General features: G+C 35.3%; 1 protein-coding gene and 1 long non-coding RNA gene across 2 annotated transcripts; one reads left to right on the top strand and one right to left on the bottom strand.

Moving 5' to 3' along the window:
* Window positions 1-500: 500 nt before the first annotated feature.
* nucks1a (nuclear casein kinase and cyclin-dependent kinase substrate 1a) lies at window positions 501-11,171 on the bottom strand. Its single transcript, XM_065259181.1, has 8 exons — window positions 10,874-11,171; window positions 8,189-8,238; window positions 6,491-6,591; window positions 6,099-6,141; window positions 5,865-6,020; window positions 5,421-5,573; window positions 4,034-4,189; window positions 501-3,150 (listed from the first exon to the last, which is right to left on the bottom strand). Exons 1-8 carry the CDS (start codon window positions 10,888-10,890, stop codon window positions 2,909-2,911), a joined length of 918 nt encoding a protein of 305 aa, XP_065115253.1. The 5' UTR covers window positions 10,891-11,171; the 3' UTR covers window positions 501-2,908.
* LOC135740700 (uncharacterized) lies at window positions 9,347-19,294 on the top strand. Its single transcript, XR_010529249.2, has 3 exons — window positions 9,347-10,607; window positions 11,885-11,994; window positions 18,880-19,294. It is a non-coding gene; the product is annotated as an uncharacterized lncRNA (long non-coding RNA).
* The last annotated feature ends 780 nt before the right edge of the window (window positions 19,295-20,074 follow it).

The raw sequence follows: 20,074 nt of genomic DNA, 5'->3' as shown, positions 1-20,074 counted from the left end.
CACGAGGTTTACATAAGGAGGAAACAATCGTGTTTGAGGCTCAGGATATGTCATTACTATGTAAAGAATTCGTCTATGCCTAGGTAAATGTGGTTTTTATTCTACGACACCTTTAATATTTTAATCGATCAACAATAAATTATTTGTTTATAGTAAGGAATATATTTGACAATTGTCTCCAGGAATCATTGCCTAACAAATAATGAAATGTCAGCAACCAAAAAGTCTTTTATACACCGTGTTAGTATTTTATATAACTAAATAAATAAATAAATATTAAATTTCCATCTATTTTGAGAGCAGCCTTGTAATAAGCAAGATGATAAAGATTAAATTTAAAATAATAAAATGTGAAGTTATTAAACAAACTACCAGTGTTGAAATAAATATAAATTGAAACTCACTCCTAACATGTAAAATACGTTAAAAAATAAAATATTACTTATGCAAGACAGATATCAATACAAAAGTAATTAAAAAATGTGAGTCTTAGAGTCAAATAATTTGTCATTAAAATGAAGATACATTTTATTTCTTTTCTTAAAAAAACAAACCTTACAAAAAATCTGAGGAGGAAAAATGAAACAAAAAAGCACACGAAAACATTCATACTTATTTTTTGGACAGCTAGGTTAAAACCGAATTGAAACAGCACAAGTGTAAAATATTCAGAGATTCCTGGCAGAAAGGATCGAACAATGTCAAAATGTTACTATGCTCTGTAGACAGAAAGACCTTTGAAATGCATCATGGGATATACATCATACACATGTCTGTAACTCAAGACAAGCAGCAACAGAAATATACTTTACGAGCAAACACGCATAACGTATGAATGGTACAATTCTTCTTCATCACATCTCTCATGTCATGTGACCACATCTACATCTGATCCAGGGCACAAAAGAATAACAATATTTGACTCTTCAAGAGCCCCCCACACACAACCTATACAATCTCTGAACAAAACGGGTATGAAGCAAAGCCGGCATTGGTTTAGTTAGCGGTACTATATTATAATACAGGCTTTGTAAGGCAGCGACAGTGCACGAGACCTCAGATTCACATTTTACCGTACAATTAATCATGTTAAGGCCTGATCTCAACACGCTTACACTGCATGCCTCGGTTTGAGAGATGAAAGCATTCATTCTCAAGCTTTTGTATGAGATGATCTGGTGGATGAAGAAATGAAAATAAAACGCAAACAAACCCACAATACAGAAGTCGGAGCAAAATTAACACAATTCATAAAATGAATAGTCTAGGTTACATAATGAGCTCTATGGACGCCACCTGTGGCATGCTGTAATTTACAAAAATTGAAATTTGTGCCTTAATGTTAAACAACAAAAAAAGTGTGTATGAATGTACATAACCGTCAATGCATTTTTATCTACGGAGACCAAGTCCTTTTGTGGTATCTGACAACATGCTAAAGATCGTCAATAGAGTTTAAACCCAAAATATTCTTTTAAACGGATAGTCCACCATAAAATATAAATTCTGTCATCATTTACTTACCCTCAATTGATTTGCAAAATATGACAAAAGTTTGAAAAATGTTTGTAACCAAACAGATCTGGGGCACCATTCAGTTCCATAGTACGAAAAATAATACAATGGAAGTCAATGGTGCCCCAGATCTGCTTGGTTGTAAGCGTTTTTCAAAATGGTTATACATATTTTGAAAAATGTTTGTAACCAAACAGATTTGGGGTACCATTGACTTCCATAGTAAAAAAATAATACTGTGGAAGTCAATGGTGCCCCAGATCTGTTTGGTTACAAAAATTTTTCAAAATATGTATGTGTTCAGCAAATCAACTTGAGGGCGAGTAAATGACGACAAAATTTAGATTTTTGGGTGAAATATCCCTTTAAGATAGCAAACGCATAATGTTACAGTTTAAACTACACGAATCGAGTGTTTATTTAAAAGGTACAATAAAAAACGTAATAGGGTGATAGGGTACCATGGTAAATGTAATTCTCAAATCATGAATGTTAGGTCTTACAGCCGCATTTCTCAATCTTAAGATCCACATGAACGAGAAGCCGGTAACGCACTTTGAATAAATACAAAACAACTTGAGTTCAGGTGAAACGAAAAACCCCGACCAAATACATTGAAACCGCAAGAAACATCACACAGAAACTCATTCATAAAATACGATTTCTTGTGTGAATTGTTCGTAACGCTCACACACTGAGCCTGAAAACACGAGTTGTGTGAATTTGTTGAAAGCTGTTCAATTCATTCGAAGAGAAATCTTCATGCAACTCATCAACAGAATTGAATGCCACAATTTAAGGAATAAAACAATGAAACTGAACTGGAAAAATGCCTGCGCATGCGATTCGTAAAACGATTAAATTGCAAAGAATTTTAGAAATTTGCTTTCATTACCGAGATCCACTGTTAAGTAAATCCATTAATTTCTTACACAAGCCAGGCCCAATGCTTTTACAAACAATTCACACAAACATTTGTTCTGCTTCTGTTTGACTAATCAAGCCCGCTAACTGAATTTAGCACTACAGGGTGGAAGTGAAGCTTTATACATGCCATGAAAACAAACACATGAGCTTTTCCGGCGGTTTTCTGAGAATATCATCATGTTATTACCCTGGGCGAGCGCCAACCCTACTGGGGTTTTTCTTGAGATTATAGACCCATAAATAAACTGACTCGGACACATTTTACTCAATAATATATATATATGCTCACAAGTTCCAGGAAAATATCCTGAAAGGCTAAAAAAGGAAAATAAAAACCGTTCAAACCAATGAGCCAGGCCATAACAGACACGGGAGGGAAAAAAAATCAAAATCAACCAGAAAACAGCCAAAAAGAAAAAGAGTGTAAAGGGAAAGAGGAAAAAAAGAGAAGTTGTCGATAACATGGCTAGTCTTCCCCGGATGGAGCCTCCTCTTCCGAGCCGTCCTCTTCTTCATCTTCTTCCTCGTCATCGGGGACTTCTTCCTTTGTCTTTTTGGAGGGAGGAGACTCTTTCTTCTCCACCTCATCTTCCTCTTCATCTTCAAGGGGGCTCTCGGGTTCCTCATCATCTTTGGGCGATGATTTCTCCAGCGCTTTGGCTGCGCTAGGGCGACCTTTTCCCTTACCCTTCATGGGACTGGGGTTCACTGAGGGAAACATGCAAGAGTGTTTAATTTTCATTTCAAATTTGCTTTTACAGAAAACGGACTTTAGATATAAACAGTACAGAAATGAGAGGCAGGGTTCCCAAACTTTAGTTAACTTCAAATTCAAGAACCTTTCAAGGACTTTCCAGGTCTTATACCTTCAAATCCAAGGACTAAATGTGGGGACACGTTTTAATTAAGAGCAAGGTTACATCGTTTTACCTTTTTTAAGATACATAGTTACAGTTCCCTTTTGAGGGAACTCGTGCTGCGTCACTGCAATGACACTTTTTATGTAAGTGCGTCTGAATGTGTTTATCAAATTCAACCAATAGTGAGGCTTAACGACAAAGACTGGGTGACGCTGGAGCCAGGAAGTATATCGCTATCTGAAATATTGCCAAAGACGGCGTTACAGGGACGCAGGAAGTATGGCAAGAGAGATCCAGCGTCTCGTTCCCTTCTCAGGGAACAATAGTTACATACGTAACCCGAGACGTTTTCATGTGTCAAACACAACTATGCAAAAAAAAGCATTTTGGTATGAATCAACATTCATATAGAAGAAATAAGCATTTAAAGCGAACAATTTAGCATGTGTGCTTAAAAATAATTTTATGATTTTATCCTACACTACACAGGGAATAATATGGAATTTTCCACCCAAAAAACTTCTTGCATAAAATAGATTCAAGCTCCTTCAATGACCTGTATCTATGCATGTATATTTTCAAAAAGGACCTTGAATTTTTTTCGCCAGATTCACAAACTTCCAATGATTTCAAGGACCCGTGGGAACCCTGAAGATGTCATAGATGACAGGAAAATTATAATACTGTTATTATGAAGTCGAGCTGTATATCTTAAAAGAGACGATGGATACCTGTTGCCTTTAGCCGAGGTTTGGGAGATTTCTTATCCTTCCTCTCCACCCGCCTTCCACCTTTCGGCACCACTTTCTTGCCTTTCTTTTTGGAGTGGCCGTAGTCGCTGTCATCATCATCATCCACCATAAAATCTTCATCACTGCCTGACTCTTCTGCAACAGAAGATATCGAATCGCAAATGTAAACTAGACTGTAATAAAAAGTGTTTTTATTCACATCCACAGCACAAGCCTGCGTGAGCAACACACCAGTTTCCTACTTCATGTTAACCCTTTTTTTTTGCTTAATTTGGCCACAACTTTCTCTGTGTTTCAGCAAATGGAATGATTTTTGGTGACAAATTTATATTGACACATATTTTGAGAAAATGCTTTAAAATTATTCAAAAACTCAACAATATACAGTGGGCAAATGTACTACTATTTTGGGTTGTTCATGTACAAAAAAGGCACTAAATTAAACGGCTGTAAAAATGTATCAGATTAATTTTTTTGGCATACATCTGTTAATCACCCTCAGTACTGATCAAAACTACCAAATGCATACAACATTTCCATGATTTTAACTCTTTAATTGCCAACTTCATAAGTGGCGTCACTGATTTGATGACAAAAATACCCAAAAGTGATGGAGGACTGGATTTTTTTAAACCTTTTTTTACAGTCTTGGGCTTGTCAAAGATTGGTAAAAACAGTGGCTTTGATGCATTTTTAGTTTTTGTGCAGCATCAGTTTTTTTTTCTCCCCAATTAGTTGTTTGTGGCTTTTTTGCCCCATTTACTTCCATTATAACATCATTTTTTGATTGCAAAGCCATGACACCATATTATCATGCATTCTTTATTGTTGGCAGTTTTACCCTTTGCTAAGAGGTCAAATTTGTTATTTTTACTGTTGATCACCATGTGGTACCATTAATGGGGATGGTGGCCACATGGTGATCAACCGTAAAAATTAACACAAAAACAAAAAATGCATCAAAGCCAATGTTTTAACTAATCTTGGCATGCTCAAGACTGTGAAAAAGGTTAAAAATCCAGCCCACAAATTACTTTTAATATTGAAAATCTGTCAATTTGTGTGTTGTTTTTCCCCAAATCAGTGACACCACTTCTGAACTTGGTAATTAAAGAGTTAAAATCATGACAATTTTGTAAACATTTGGTAGTTTTGATCAGTACTGAGACTGATTAACAGATTTATGCAAAAAAATTTGACAAAAAAAAAAACTGATAACTTTTTACAACAGTTTAATTTAGCGGCCTTTTTGTCCACGAAAGGGTAGTAAATTTGAACAACCCACAAAAGTTAAGGATTTAAACAAAACAAGCAATAAAGATTGTTTGCCTTAAAGTGTAAGTGATGATAAATTAAGTAAACTCACGGTCCACAAATGGCTGTTCTTCATCCTCTTTCTCCTCATCCTCACTCCCTCCATCACCCAGGAGAATCTCTCTCTGTTTGGACACGGCCTTCGAGGCTGCCTGCCTCACCTGCCTCGGCTTCCTGCTCACCGCTTTGTCATCATCGCTGTCATCTGCCGACCAAACACAAACACAGAACGTGTCAACAACATCATGAGCAGCCACTTAAGTGTCTAAAGTTTTATTTATTAACATTAATAAATTATGGAAAAAAGCAAAAAATTGCATGACACACACACCACAGAGATTTAACAAAGCCAAATTTATTTTTCATGTCATACCAGAGGAAAATATCAGGTTTATAACTAGCTAGCGTATTCACCACAGTATTTAAGATTCATTGGGTGAAATGTTATAAAAGATAGCTATTAAGACCAAGGCTTAACACGAAGTTTGTCTCTTACCTCCACCTCGTTTCCTCTTCAGAGGTTTTTTGCCTGGCTTCTCAACCTTTGCCTTCTTTCCCTTTTTGGCCTTTTTATCATCATAGTCACTTCCTCCATCTTCCTCCTCCTCTTCCTCCTCTCCAAAGTCGTTGTCTTCATCACTTCCAAAGTCATCTAACAAAATGATGTTACAGTTGAATCACTGTTCGTGACTTAGTTCAAATTTATACGGAATGCTGAAATATACTTTACCTGCCGAATCATTTTTGGATTTGGAGAGTTTGTCATCTGAATCCTCACTGTAAAACAACACAAAATATGCAGGTTAACAGAAATGTCAGATTGATCTTTTCAAGTACATCATCATCGTATGCCATATTTACTTCCTAGTTATAATTAACCACCGCTTATGTGGGTCATAGGGAAAGAAGGAATCTGAAAAAGGTTCATGATCCCTGGAGAGCACACACAGGACAGATATTCACAAAAAACAAGAAGTTGAATCTAATAACAAGGATCATTGAATAAATAAATTCAGCTGTATTTATGTAATCTCTAGTATTGAGAATCTGTGTAAGATGTAATGCTTTGGATGCTACTATATTTCCTACGTTACGGTTCATAAACGGACAATAAAGAGACACTTGCCTCTCCTCCTTTGAGTTCTTGGTCTTCTTGGGCTTGATTTCACGTGGAGGAGCTCGTATCTTCTTTACCGTCTCAGCACTTTTCACATATTCCTCATCTGAAGACAGAAATTAAAACAAAATTCAAAACTCAACATGACTGACTAAGACCAAGTTTACACGAAAACAATCTAAAAGGAAAATGCAAAAGTGGGGTTGCGTTATCACTTTTTATTCCGCGTTTATACAAGAATTTTAAGGGGGATATCTGCGTGCATATGGTGACGCAAAAGTGTGTGATATTCGATGTAGTATGCACTCCAGGCCACTAGGTGGCAATGTGAAACACTAACACACAACAACACCAAGTCCGCACGCCAGCATAAAACCTTCTTCCTTCTCCCAGGTCTCGTTCAAAGCCGTCTGGTTTGCCTCCGACGAATGGCGCATCAACAATTTGATGGAGGTTATTAATGGACCTTCTCTGATCAGTAATACTAGCTGGGAATATTTCGTACAACTGCTGGAAAGAGCTGCTATGGCAAATTGAAGGTCTGACGTATGGAAATAATCTGACACGTTTGTTGTTATTTTCCTGAACTGTCTGTGGCGTAAACGCATACGCGACGAGAGCCACCGCGAGCAGACTTTTGCGTTTTTACCCTTTAGATGGCAACGCGACGGTAGATCGTTTTTAAGATTTCCACTCTGGAGGGTGGTTTCACTTTTTTGCGTTTTTAAGCCCCAAAAACACATTTTCCTTTTAAACGAAAGGCACATCCCATAAAATATTTTTACGTTTTCACCCTCAAGCATTCTTGTATAAACAGGCCCCAAAATTAAGAGTTGATCTGCTTTATAATAACAGCAGGGCAAAAGGTCTTGGGTTTAAAACCAAGAAACAAACATAAGCTTACATATAAAAAAAAATTATACCCTGTAATTCATATAAAGCATTAATAGCTGCGTTACCATTGCAGATTTGTGCAAAAATTGTTATTTTCTAAATGTCGACAAAAAACTACTGCGAAATGACTGCGTTTCCAAAAATCAATGATATGCGACTGAAACAATTTTTCCTCTCGCGAGAAGTCATTCATCACATCGACTGATGTTGGTAGGTTTACTAATATCACATCCACCGCACTAAGAAAAGAATGGGGCTAGGCTAAATGCTAACACATTCACAAAGCGCTGTACAAAGATTAAGTGCACTCATTAAAAAAAGATAGGTATGTATTCATTTGTCTAAGTTGAGGTAAGAAAGTAGTAAAATACTGAAAAACGGTGGTGTTTTCCTTTAAGGTGTTTCTGGCAGTTTACATACCACGTCATCTTCAAATAATAATTACGTGAATCAAGTAACCAGGAAATGTGAATAAACATTTCCATTGCAGTTTTGTAAAATACAACTTTTCTAAATTGCCTGAAAAAACACCTCATGCGAGCATACAAACTTTTTTCCATTTGCCGTATTTTCTATTTGAAATGTCAATTTGCGCAATTTAACAGATAATGGAAACGCAGCTAAGATAATAGACACAAATTTACTAAAAGAGGACATAATTAGCAATGCAAGATTAAAACAATCACATTTCCGAGTAAAGCATGACCTTAAACTATGTGCTTGGCGGTTTTCATGAGATTCATCCAATAGTAAAAGTCCTAAAAAGTTTTTAATTTTGTATGTTGAAGTAATGAGTGTTTGTTTATTACCTGCATCATCAGATTCATTAAACTGAGAGTAATTCACCACCTTTCTGTTCCTGTAAGAGAGACAAAACATTGTGACAACAATTTCAAACTACACATTTGTGACACATGAGTGCCCAAGTTTTAAGAGCGCAAAGGACCATTAAAAGACTTTCGGCATTTCTTCAAGATAATAAAAGCTTATTTAACATGTTTCACTTCATTATGTTTAACTGAATTAAGTAAATGAAGGTTTCATTGATACCGCAGCTGTTGCATTTAAATACTACCTTAGAAAAGCCTAAGAAAATTAATTCAAATTAATTACAGTATTTTAATCACCAATCAATAAAATAAACATCTGTTTGATGTCATTAGGAATAAATACTGAATCAAACATATATATACGTCTGTACACATTTATATACATTTATATTCTTATAAATTTACATATCTGTGTGATGCTGCATCCGAAAACTCAAAAATAACAAGAAACTTTGCAAAACCAAAAAAAAAAATTTGACACAACTGAACTTAGTTCAATTGTCAGGATTTCATTTCTTGATTCACCGGGATAATATACATGCAAAACAAGATGCATCCAACCCTATTAACTGTAACTTAAACAAGTCTCATGTATAAAACATATCCCTTGCATGGCAAAAACATAGCATTTTCTCGAAGAGTAGGAACAGCATGTCTTTTAGTTTCATACAATGCTTCAGGCAGGATCAACTTTTATTTCAAATTATAGTAACATTGGTTTAAAGCCTTTTAGTGTAACTATGCGAACCGCTATGAACCCTAATATAGTTATCATTTTTATTTGCTAAAAAAAATCGTCAGGTTTTATTTTGTGCCACCATACTCGTGTAATTATTCATGTAAGTGTCTTTAAATAGGGAAAACATGGAAATGTTTGGCTTCTTCTAAGTTCATCCATGTTTGGATCCTAAGGAATAAATGGGGCTGGGCTAAATGCTAACACATTCAGAACGCGCTTTACAAAGATTTAGTGCACGGATTGCAAAAAAATAGGTATGTATTCATTTGTGTAAGTTGAGGTAAGAAGATGGTAAAATATCGAAAAACGGTGGTGTTTTCCTTTAAGTGCTATAATTGGGTCCCCAGTGCCAACCTATCATATAGTATCAACCTAGGAAATGTAAAAAAAACAGTAACTTAGTTTTGATAAACCACCCTTTGCAAGCATGGGAAAAAAGTGTTAATTAAAATTTGTCTCCCCTTATGATGTCAGAAGGGGATAATGCCACCCCTTAATCTGCACTATCCACATGCCATGTAGTGCAGGGATCAGCTCATTTGCATTTTAAAGGACACACCCAAAAACTGCAAATTTTTGCTCACAACTACAAAGTGGCAATTTTATCATCTTATAATAAATTATCTATATGGTATTTTGAGCTAAAACTTCACTTAATCACTCTGGGGACACCAAATATTTATTTTATATCTTAAAAAAGTTGTGAAATATCTCCTTTAAATATTCTCTTTGCATCATGTCCCAAATATAACCATAGTTTAACCCAAATGCCTAAGTAAAATATTTTTTAATATTGTAAAATCCTTAATTAACTATATTAAAATGTAGTGTAGTTTGTTATTTTAATTAGGCTAATTCATTTTTCATTATTATTATTATTTTTTAATTACAATTATCCCTTCATAATTAGCCATTCATGTTTCGTGTTTATAAAAATATTACATTTACAATTTTAGCATTCATAATATTAGTCGATTGTGTTTTGATGGCAGGTTTGATTATTACCAAGTTATCTCTGTACTGTTTTAGCAACATTAAGTAAAGTAACTATACAGTACTGTAGCAGATACGATGGTTACCATGGTGAATGTTCATAAGGGAGGCGCGCGCAACTATGTGTATGCATTACATCACTTCAAATTCGGTCTCTATTCATTTCTATAGCCATACCTAACTAAAGTAGTAACATATATACAAATTTGTTATTTATATAATACATCGAAATATGCACTAAATTTGATGCAGAGCGTCAACATTTTAACGTAACTTTAAATGGGAGGCGTGGTCGCTCTCTCCTACCCCGCCCCCCTCCGACGTCAGAGGCGTCGTGTGAATTTACCGCTATCAAAAAGGCCTTAAAACTCGATTCCACCCCCGAAAAATACCAACGGGCTGCTGTTGGTCATTTCGCAATCTTTTGTTTCTGCATCACCAGAAAATGTGTTACGGAATTTGCGCATATATCTGCCCGACTGAAGGGGCATTACAGGGTGCAAAATCACTCGAATGGGCCAATGAACACCTCCAGTGTGGGGTTTTATTGCCCCCTCCTAAAGCATTTGGTGAGGATGAATGGGAAGCCATATTCTCACTGACTTAACGAGGAAACACATGAAGCCTTTTAGTCATTCTCGCCCATAAATATAATGCGTAACATAGGTAGGTGATGAACGAGGAAGATCAGATAGCAAGATGCACAGTGTGCGCGTGCGAAAAATATACATGCAAATAAAACAGACAAACATCGACCGTCCACCGCCACTGGAAACGACAACAATGAGCAAAATGCATGCACGAATACGCAGAAAATTATAAAAAAATAAATCGTGTCCCAAACCTAAGCATGCCAGGCACATGCGTGCAACCTAGATAGTCAGTATGCAAGCGAAGCGGCCATGTAGCAGGACGAATGTAAACCCACGTACCTCACTGGTCTTGCCATTTTGCAGGAATACTGTAGAGGTTAAAATTGAAAAAGAGCAAAAGAAAGCAGGGAAAATGCAAACAAAACGTGATCTTTTAAAAGCCAAGGGGGCCCAAAAGGTGACGTCGCGAAACCAACGCCCTTTCCCTGTGGAGAAAATTAAACAATGCTGGGAATATCCCTGCTCTACGAAGGTATTTAGTATAAATTTTACCTTCGGCTACTCAAAATGGTGAATAAAACAAACTGAAACTGCAGCCCTTGCGCAACCTAACGATTGGGCTTTGGGCGGGCATTTGGCTTCAAACTCCGCCCACTTTGCCGTCCTAGAAAAAAGGATTTGCCCAGAGAGGTTCCCCATTGGTCCGTTTGAAAGATTATCTGGTTCGCGATTGGCCAAAATGACTGTAGATCAAATCTTGCGCGTCCAAACGGTTTACCCTCCCCCTTCGTTTGCGGATAGGTTGAACAGCATGCCTCCGAATCAGAAACAAAAAGAGGCCCAAACGACATCTAAGATGTCCCAGTTTAACTACAAAATAAGTTTTTGTTGTTGTATCTTTTGAAAATAAGTTTATATAAACATACATGTTGTTTATATTAACGAAAGCATAGGTAGGGAAGCTTGAGAGCATAAAAAGCATTGATTTTACCACGTTATACACACTGCAATGTGACCAAACTTGCTAGGTATTAATATAACGTTGAACATAATTTTATTTGAAGAGAACAGTCCATTATTAATGTTATTTAATACGATTATTATATATACACTGTTTGTGTTTTATGTTATTAATTACAATTAAAATAACCATTATTATTTTGATGGAAAATAATGTGCACAGCAATGGAGTCTACATGATATTTAGTCAGTACAACAAGATGAAAGACACTTTGTATTAAAGACACGTTCAAGGCAGTGTATGTGTTTAAAACACTGTCAGTTTCTTCATTTGTAAGTTAACATTATGTGCAGTGACTGTTTTTCTTTTGCTTTCTTCGTCTTTTGTAGGCGACATAAAGGACATTTCTTATTCCTTCAGCCCCTGGTTGCAGACTCTGGAATCCTCTCTGCTCAGCAGTTATTGAAGTGAGGAGAAGGTACATCTCCATGGCAACCAGGTAAGGTTCTCATCCATTCATGCTTTATTTATTTATTTGCCCATCCATCAGTGTTTGCATTTGTTTAACCTTCTATAATCTCCCAAAACATTACCGTATGAGTTTCTGGAGATGCGGTGTGTTTGCATTATGGGGCAGTAATATCATACCAATATCATTGGTTTATATGGAAGCATGTCATCTGTTGCCACAGCAACCACTTACTATTCTCCCTGGAGTGCACATAGAAATCACATGTTAAATTCACATACAAAATGCCGACGCAAAAGCAGGACATATGCAACGAAATTGCACTCATACCAGACAGGTGTGCAGGCCAAATGCACAGATTGCATTGCTATTGATCACAGGTAATGAAGAAGGTGTAAACTGCAATAAAAAAAACTCAGTAACACAAAAGGCACATGAAGAAATACTGTAGTATACTTTCAGTATTTACTATTGTGAATTGTAGTATGCTGTAGTATGTTATTGCAATTAATAGACTTTGTTATGTAAACTCTAGCATTCTGTAGTATTAACCAAATACATTGATAAATTACCGTAAATACTGTAGTCGGGAAATATTACTATTGTAAAAGTTAAAGGATACTACAGTATGTTTGCATACGAGTAATTTTATTAGTATTAGTTCTTTTTTTTGTTTTGTGACAAAACAATTACATCATTAATTTCGACTAGTTATGCCTATTTATGCTCCACAGAGGTAGAGCACTAAGTTAGCAGTGCTGAAGGTCATTCGTTCGAACCCAGACGTAACGCACATATTGAAAAATGATTTTATAAAATTTACACTGTAAAAAAATGATTTTCAAGAAAAACAATTCTTAGTATTTTTGTCTTGTTTTCAATAAAAATTCCTAAATTAAGATGCTTTTTCTTGATGAGCGAAACGACCCAAGAAAATAAGTCAAAAATATCAAATATCAAATGTAAGTGATTTTGTGCATAAAACAGGCAAAAAAATCTGTCAATGGGGTGAGAAAAAATGTCTTGAACATTTTTCTTAAACACTAAATTCAAGAAAAATTCTCAACAAATTTGCTTACCCCATTAGAAGGTTTTTTTTTTTTGCTTGTTTTATGCACAAACTAGACTTTTTTTCTTGGGTCGTTTTGCTTATCAAGGAAAAGCATCTTAATTTAAGAATTTTTAGATATTTTTACTGAAAACAAGACAAAAATAGCTACTAAAATGTTTTCTTGAAAATTATTTTTGCTGTGTATATTTTGTAATGCACTGGAAGTTGCTGTAGAATAAAGTGTCTGCCAAATGTGTAAATGTTTATTTTCTAAAAAGAGTTCAATATTGAACAAAAATATATATTTAATTTAAAGTGACCTATTTCAACTTATTTATCCTGTATTCTACCTCAAATTCAGAAACTATAAAAAATATTCTCTGTTTAATTCTCTTGTGCTGCCCTGTAGCATGTAAAGGTGCTCATTGCGATGCTTTAAAACTGATTAAATGTCCAGAGTAAAAATGTTGACATCCTCAGCATATAGAAAAAATCTTTTTCAATACAATCCAAGTAGACATTTTCAAGCCCTTTATGCTAGGACAATAAAGACACACAAGAGGGCAGTATGGCACTGCTATAGCATTTGTTTAAATCTTTTAATCTAGCATCATTTTGTATAACATGTGTTTCATAATGGAAGAGGACTCTGTACTGTGATTCTGTGCATACAGAGCTCACCTTGATCCTTTTTATTTTGTAAAGCTAAAGACTTGTTAATGTGTAAAGTTCATTTAACTTTGAACCAAATGTGGACAGTAAATAACATAAATTCAATACAGCTGTAGTAATAGTGTCATTTCTACAGATTTTTTTTTTTACAGTGAAATAATGTAATAATTTGTTTGACATTTATAACCTCTATAATTTCATCTAGGTAAACTTAATGGGTTTCATTTTTAGCCGTGGTTTATAAGGCCTTGTAACACATTTTTGGTTGTCTTGTAAAAATGATCATTTTGAAGATGTAATTACTTAAAGATTTTATCTTTTGTGTGGATGTAAGATATCGTTTTTTACCTTCATTACCATTTAAGGATTTTTTAAACCATTATCTTCAAAGTTTCAAAGGCATTAACATTGAATATATTTCTGCATTAAAATGCCCTCTGGCTGATTGAAATGTTACACAGTGAAATTTCTTTGTACTAATTTAAATAAAGTTGCTATGGGGGGTGTTGAAGCTCTGCACTCCCTATTTTTTAGCCATTTCTTCTTGTTAGTTTTAAAGACCCACTGTGAGCTTTGGAGTTTCCTGCAGATTAAAAGCCAATGTTGCTTTGTGTAAATGTTAGAGAATGTTTTTAGGGAGGATCGTGAAATCCAATTACTTTCAAGATTAAAGAAAAAGCAAATATGAGACAAATTATAAATTTTAAGAAGCTTCTTACGATTAGCTATTCAAATACCACATATCGTTTATCATTTATGCTCAATCCATACAAAAACACTTTTGTGTATTCCTAAGATTAATTTGAAATATTAGACATGTGATATATCTGTCGGAAATCTGTGTAAGGGTCATAATTCACAACTTAAGCACAGGAAAGAAAGAAATTACATTTTGCTTGAAGAAAATGAAGCCTATTTTTAGGATCATTAATTTTTGCATGTTTTCATGACACCTCCAGCTCCACCCTCCTAATGTTTCTCATTACCGGAAACCAAAAACAAAACAGTGAAAGTGAAAATTTGAAGAAGTATGTTTAATGCAATGCAACATAAAACTAATGACAATCTAATGAGAATCACCATGGAGAATAATACAATTTGCAAATCACCTTCAAAATAAAATGTATAGGTCATTTATGGGAATCTGGGTTTGGAAGCAAAGTTTGCATCACAATGCAAAAATCTGCTCCCAAAAATAGACTTGCACGATATGCTTTTTACACGGCTGTTCATGGCATTGTTGCAAATTCTTTATTGTAAGATAAGGCATGTCTAGTTTAAATGACGCCTGTTATTTATCATATTAATGGACTAAATGTCTAATAGTCAAACAAAGATTATATATTTTATTAGATATATACACTGCAAAAAAAATGAATTTATTTTGTCTTGTTTTCAGTACAAATATCTAAAAATTCTTAAATAGAGATGCATTTTTTGGTGTGCAAAATAAGTCTAGTTTTTAAATAAAATTTAAGTGAATTTCTGCTTAAAACAAGCAAAAAATCTAACAATGTGGTACGAAAATTTTTCTTAAATGTTTCATCCTTTAAGAAAAAGTAAACTTATTTCAAGATTTTTTTTTCTTACCACATTGGCAGATTATTATTATTTTTTTGCTTTTTAATGCACAAATTGACTTAAATATGATTTTTTGTCTAAAAACTAAATTTATTTTCTTAGGTAATTTTGCTCATCAAAAAAAAAAACACATCTTAATTTAAGAATTTTTAGATATTTCTACTGAAAACAAGACAAAAATACTAAGTAAGAAAGTTATTTATTTGCATTGTATGGACAATGCATTTTTCAATATTACCATATAGTCTATTCTATGTAAATGTTTTTAAAATTTTCCCATTTTCTGTGGTTTCTTTTCTTCATATTTCATGTAAAGCATATTTGAATATACTGTATGTAATATTTAAGAAATCCTGTTTTCTTAGCTCTCTTAATTAGACATAATTAGATTCATCATAAAAACAAGTGATATGATATACATCAAATGACGACTTCTACCATCAGACATTATTACTGTTTCCCGCTGTCCTCTCGCTGTGTCTGCTCTCATTTTTCTGCAGGGTTCCTGTCCAAGAACAGTCTGCCTAAGATTGTAAAAACTGAGTTCTCGCGCGTGTTTTTGTGTGTAAAGCGGCTACAGTGAGCTGAAATCTAGTTGAATAAACGCCCCGCAGCATTGACTGAAGTGTGCTATCAAAGGTTCGGCTATGGGACACCATTGCATCTGGATTTCAGACTGTTTGAGGATAGAGAAACTGGCCAAAATCTTCCCAAACTGCTAATACAGATGTTACCTGCACTCACACATTTACCTGCTAAATAACACGACATCATCTTTTTTTATAAAATCTTTGCTTATAGAGCAAAACTTTTTACACTACTATTTTACAGAAATCTTGCTTAGTGATATCCATTTACATTTTTGCATTTGGCAGATGCTGTAATCCAGTGCATTGCAAGCATTTTAAATCAGGTTCAAACCCATGACCTTTTACGCTGCTAACACAAACACTGAGCACACTACATTGCACACTGCAAAACATTACTTTTAATACTTAGTATTTTTGTTTTGTTTTCAGTACAAATGTCAAAACATTCTGAAATCAAGAAGCATTTTCTTGATGAGCAAAATAAGTTTAGTCTTTAGAAAAAAAACATAACATTTAATTTAACAAGTTAATTTGTACTTAAAATATGCACAAAATCTGCCCGTGAGCTAAGAAAAAATATTGAACACTAAATTCAAGAAAATTTCAAGAAAAAATGTCTTACCCCATTGGCAGATATTTTTGCTTGTTTTAAGCACAAATATACTTAGATTGTATATTTTTTGTCTACAAACTACACTTATTTTCTTAGGTCATTTTGCTCATCAACAAAATACATCTTGATTTGAAACATGGAAAATATTTGTACTGAAAACAAGACAAAAATACTAAGTAAGAAAGTCATTTTTTGCAGTGCAATTACTTGCCCTCGTGTCAGGAGCATAACAAAAAGAAATCCTGCAAATGTTTTCATTTAGATTTGTCAGACTCTTTAATCCAAAGAGATTTAAAGTGTGCAAGGTCTGCAGAATGCGTGTTCCCTGGAATCGAACCCATGACCTTTGGGCTTGAGCTACAGGAATATTTTCATACTGTTGAATGTTTCATAAAGCGCATAGTGACCAGGGACTTGTCAAGCTTTAGAAAATGACATATAGCAAGCATAAGAGCAGTCTATATGGAAAACACTTTATAATTTTTTCTAGCTCTCTTAAAGTAGGGCTGGACGAAATATCAAGTTTTGGGAAAATATCAGCATTTTTCCCCAACGGGATACGGGATAAGACCATACGTCTGTATGGGTATGGTCTGATATGACTCTCGTTCTTTGCCAGAGAAGCTTTGCCAGAAATGTTCACTGGGGTTAGACGTTAGTTTTCCTTCCCATATCCATATTGTGCATATGAGGCTTTGACTTGCATGTAAACATTTATTTAAAGGGAGAGTTTAACGCTAATTCATACATTCTGACTTATTAACACAACTTAAGAGTTGGTTTCCTTATGCTATAGGCAATGTGTCAAAAAAGCAATTTGATGTGTGACAGACTATTTCTGTGCCGAATGCACTTCGCCAGTGTTCATACAAGTTTGGAAAGTTTTTTTTTTGAACATGGGCACATTACTTTCTTATTAAGTTTTGTCTTGTTTTCAGTAGAAATATCTAAAATTCTTAAATTAAGATGCTTTTTCTTGATGAGCAAATTAGCTAAAAAAAAAAACAATTTAAGTGCATTTGTGCTTAAAACAAGCAAAAATTTCTGGCAATAAGGGTGGGAAATAAAAAAAAAAAGTTTTCTTTTTTTTAACACTTAATTCAAGCAAAATTTTTCTCACCCCCAAACTAAGCCTGATTAGTTTATCTGGGTTGGTAGCTGCGTTTGAGTGTGTTTAACGCTGAATTTTGTTGAAAAGTCCCAACCGGGTCATGAGTTGCAGGCGGTATACACACCGGTGGTGCCTTGCGGCGTCTGTCTGCTGTAACTCTTGACACTTCTTAAACCCCTTTCAGGCAATAAAGCACCACTCACACTATTTGTCCCAAATCGTTAGCGATTAACATTGGCTGCTAATGTATATTTTGCATTTTGAAGTAGACGCTATCTGACTAAGCTCGCGCTATTTATTGAGCACTTCCCGTGTGTGATTCTTCCGAGTTGTCCTAGAAACGACGTGGCCCTGCGCTTCTCCTCCAATGTGCGACCCCCTTAAAACTATTGTGTTATGTTGGAAATTGTCGCGTAAGTGCATATAATGTAAATGACACGAACATGTAGTGAATCATAACTTATCCAGTGTTGCTTGCTCGTGACTCGCTCCTTCCGCTGCACGCCTCCGGGATCTCGCGCTTTTCCGGAAACAATCGCTGAAGCTGATCTGTCTTTTATATATTTGATATGTAGAGATATGAAGAATGTAATACTACTCTATAGGTACTCATGAGATGAGCAGAAACGGCATGTGTTATGGGAGCTTTAACTTTATAGAATATACTGGGATATTTATCATATATCGCCATTCTTCCCCAAAATGTAGTACAGTATCACCCAGCCATATCCTGGAGCCATTCGATAGCTTTGTGTGTGAGGAAACACTGAATTTGCTGAAAATCCTCTCATTCTCATTTGCTTTTCCAAGCATGTATTCAAATTGACACAGACAAAGTAAGACGCTCAATGGCAATGACGTTAAATGCCATGCATTCATTTGTTTTCTGACTCTTTTAAATGTGAGCAAATACAGAAAGAATTTTAATTTTTTCTTTAAGCGAGTTAAAACCGTAATGACATAACCTAATCCCAATTTAACAGACTATCTAGAGGACATACATTTTAAGGTTTCCCAGTACACAAAATGGAAATCAGATGATTATAAATCATTTCCTTGACAAAACAAATGAGCGGCAGATATCTCCATATGTTCATGCAAGTAAACAGAGATGGTGAATCTTCTCATAAGACACCTGTTTGATGTTCCCCAGTCAAATCGATAATGTGACATGTCAGCTTTGGGCATGACAGTACTTAGCAGGTCATTCAGAACTTATCCAAAAGCTCGCGTGATGCCATACATGTGACCCGCTAATAAATTTTTAAAATCTAGCTTGTTTTTTTCCAATCCTCAGTGGTGCAGACACGTTGAAAAGCTGTCGTCTCTTCTGGTGTCTGCAGAGGAGGATCAAAGCAAAACTCGCAGCCAGAGAGAGAGAGAGATGGAGAGAGATTTTGGGGTGAACTAGAGGACGCCGTCTTTGTAGCAAACCAGGGTAACCCAGTTGCCGCTGTATTGAAGGCAGTATATTTCTCTGTAAACATATTCAATTAAGACATCAAACTTCAAACCGTACGATGAAAAAGAATGTCAATGAGAGAAAAAAGGGTTTGGGGTCATACTGAGTGCTTCTGCTTCTGTTCTAGGATTCAAAAGCAGACTTCTTTTGATGAAATAATCATCGCTTGGTAGAAGTGCAAGTTGTGGTCCAGACGCTCACGGAGATGCAGCTGAAATTTAATGAGTTGGGGAAAATTGCTGACATTTTTGAGACCTCTAGAAAACATCTTCATGTCTGGGGTGCTCATGCTGTGATCTGCATTTACAGCATCCTGCATTGCATCTTTTTTTTTAAACACAAAATAATCTTTAGTGCACGACCAATGCAATGTCTGTATGACACCCATGTGTTAATTACTGATGAAAAACTGGTACGCATAAAGGGTGACAAAGATCAATTATTGCACTGTTCTCAAAACAGTTTACATCAGCACGGGTTTCTGCACTAGACGCCGCGCTAGCCTACGGCCGAGTACAAACGAAACTCACTGCAACACTTGCTCGCCCTCCCCACATCTCTCTCTCTTTCTGTCCGCTAGAGAATGATAGAGATGTTTGCTGTTTGACATAATAGTATTTGACATCTTAGTTCTCTGAAAGATGAGCGAGATGAACTGTGTGTTATTGCAGTCTGCAACACAAGAGGTCGCTGTAGAGTCTGCTTTCAAGAATGAATGTGATGGGAAACCTATAAGACTGCATTTCCCTGCACGGGTACTCAAGTTTGCCATCAATAGCGTATGCGGTCCATGCAAAGATAATTACAAATGCACCATGCATTTATGGTAATATTTTTTCTCCCATACCAGTAAATTGTAATAATTTGTGATCTATCCTTAGGGTGATTTCCCAAAATGTTTTGTGGTGTGAAGTAGACCTCAGCCAAACACTGTATTTTGTGCAATAATAGTCAATAGTCATCTTTAATGATCTTTATTGGCAACATTTATATTTATGCATGTGGCAGACATTTTTATCCAAAATGACTA

Source organism: Paramisgurnus dabryanus, chromosome 14 (genome assembly GCF_030506205.2).
Source record: "Paramisgurnus dabryanus chromosome 14, PD_genome_1.1, whole genome shotgun sequence".
NCBI lineage: Eukaryota > Metazoa > Chordata > Actinopteri > Cypriniformes > Cobitidae > Paramisgurnus > Paramisgurnus dabryanus.
This window is presented reverse-complemented; position numbering and strand designations above follow the sequence as displayed.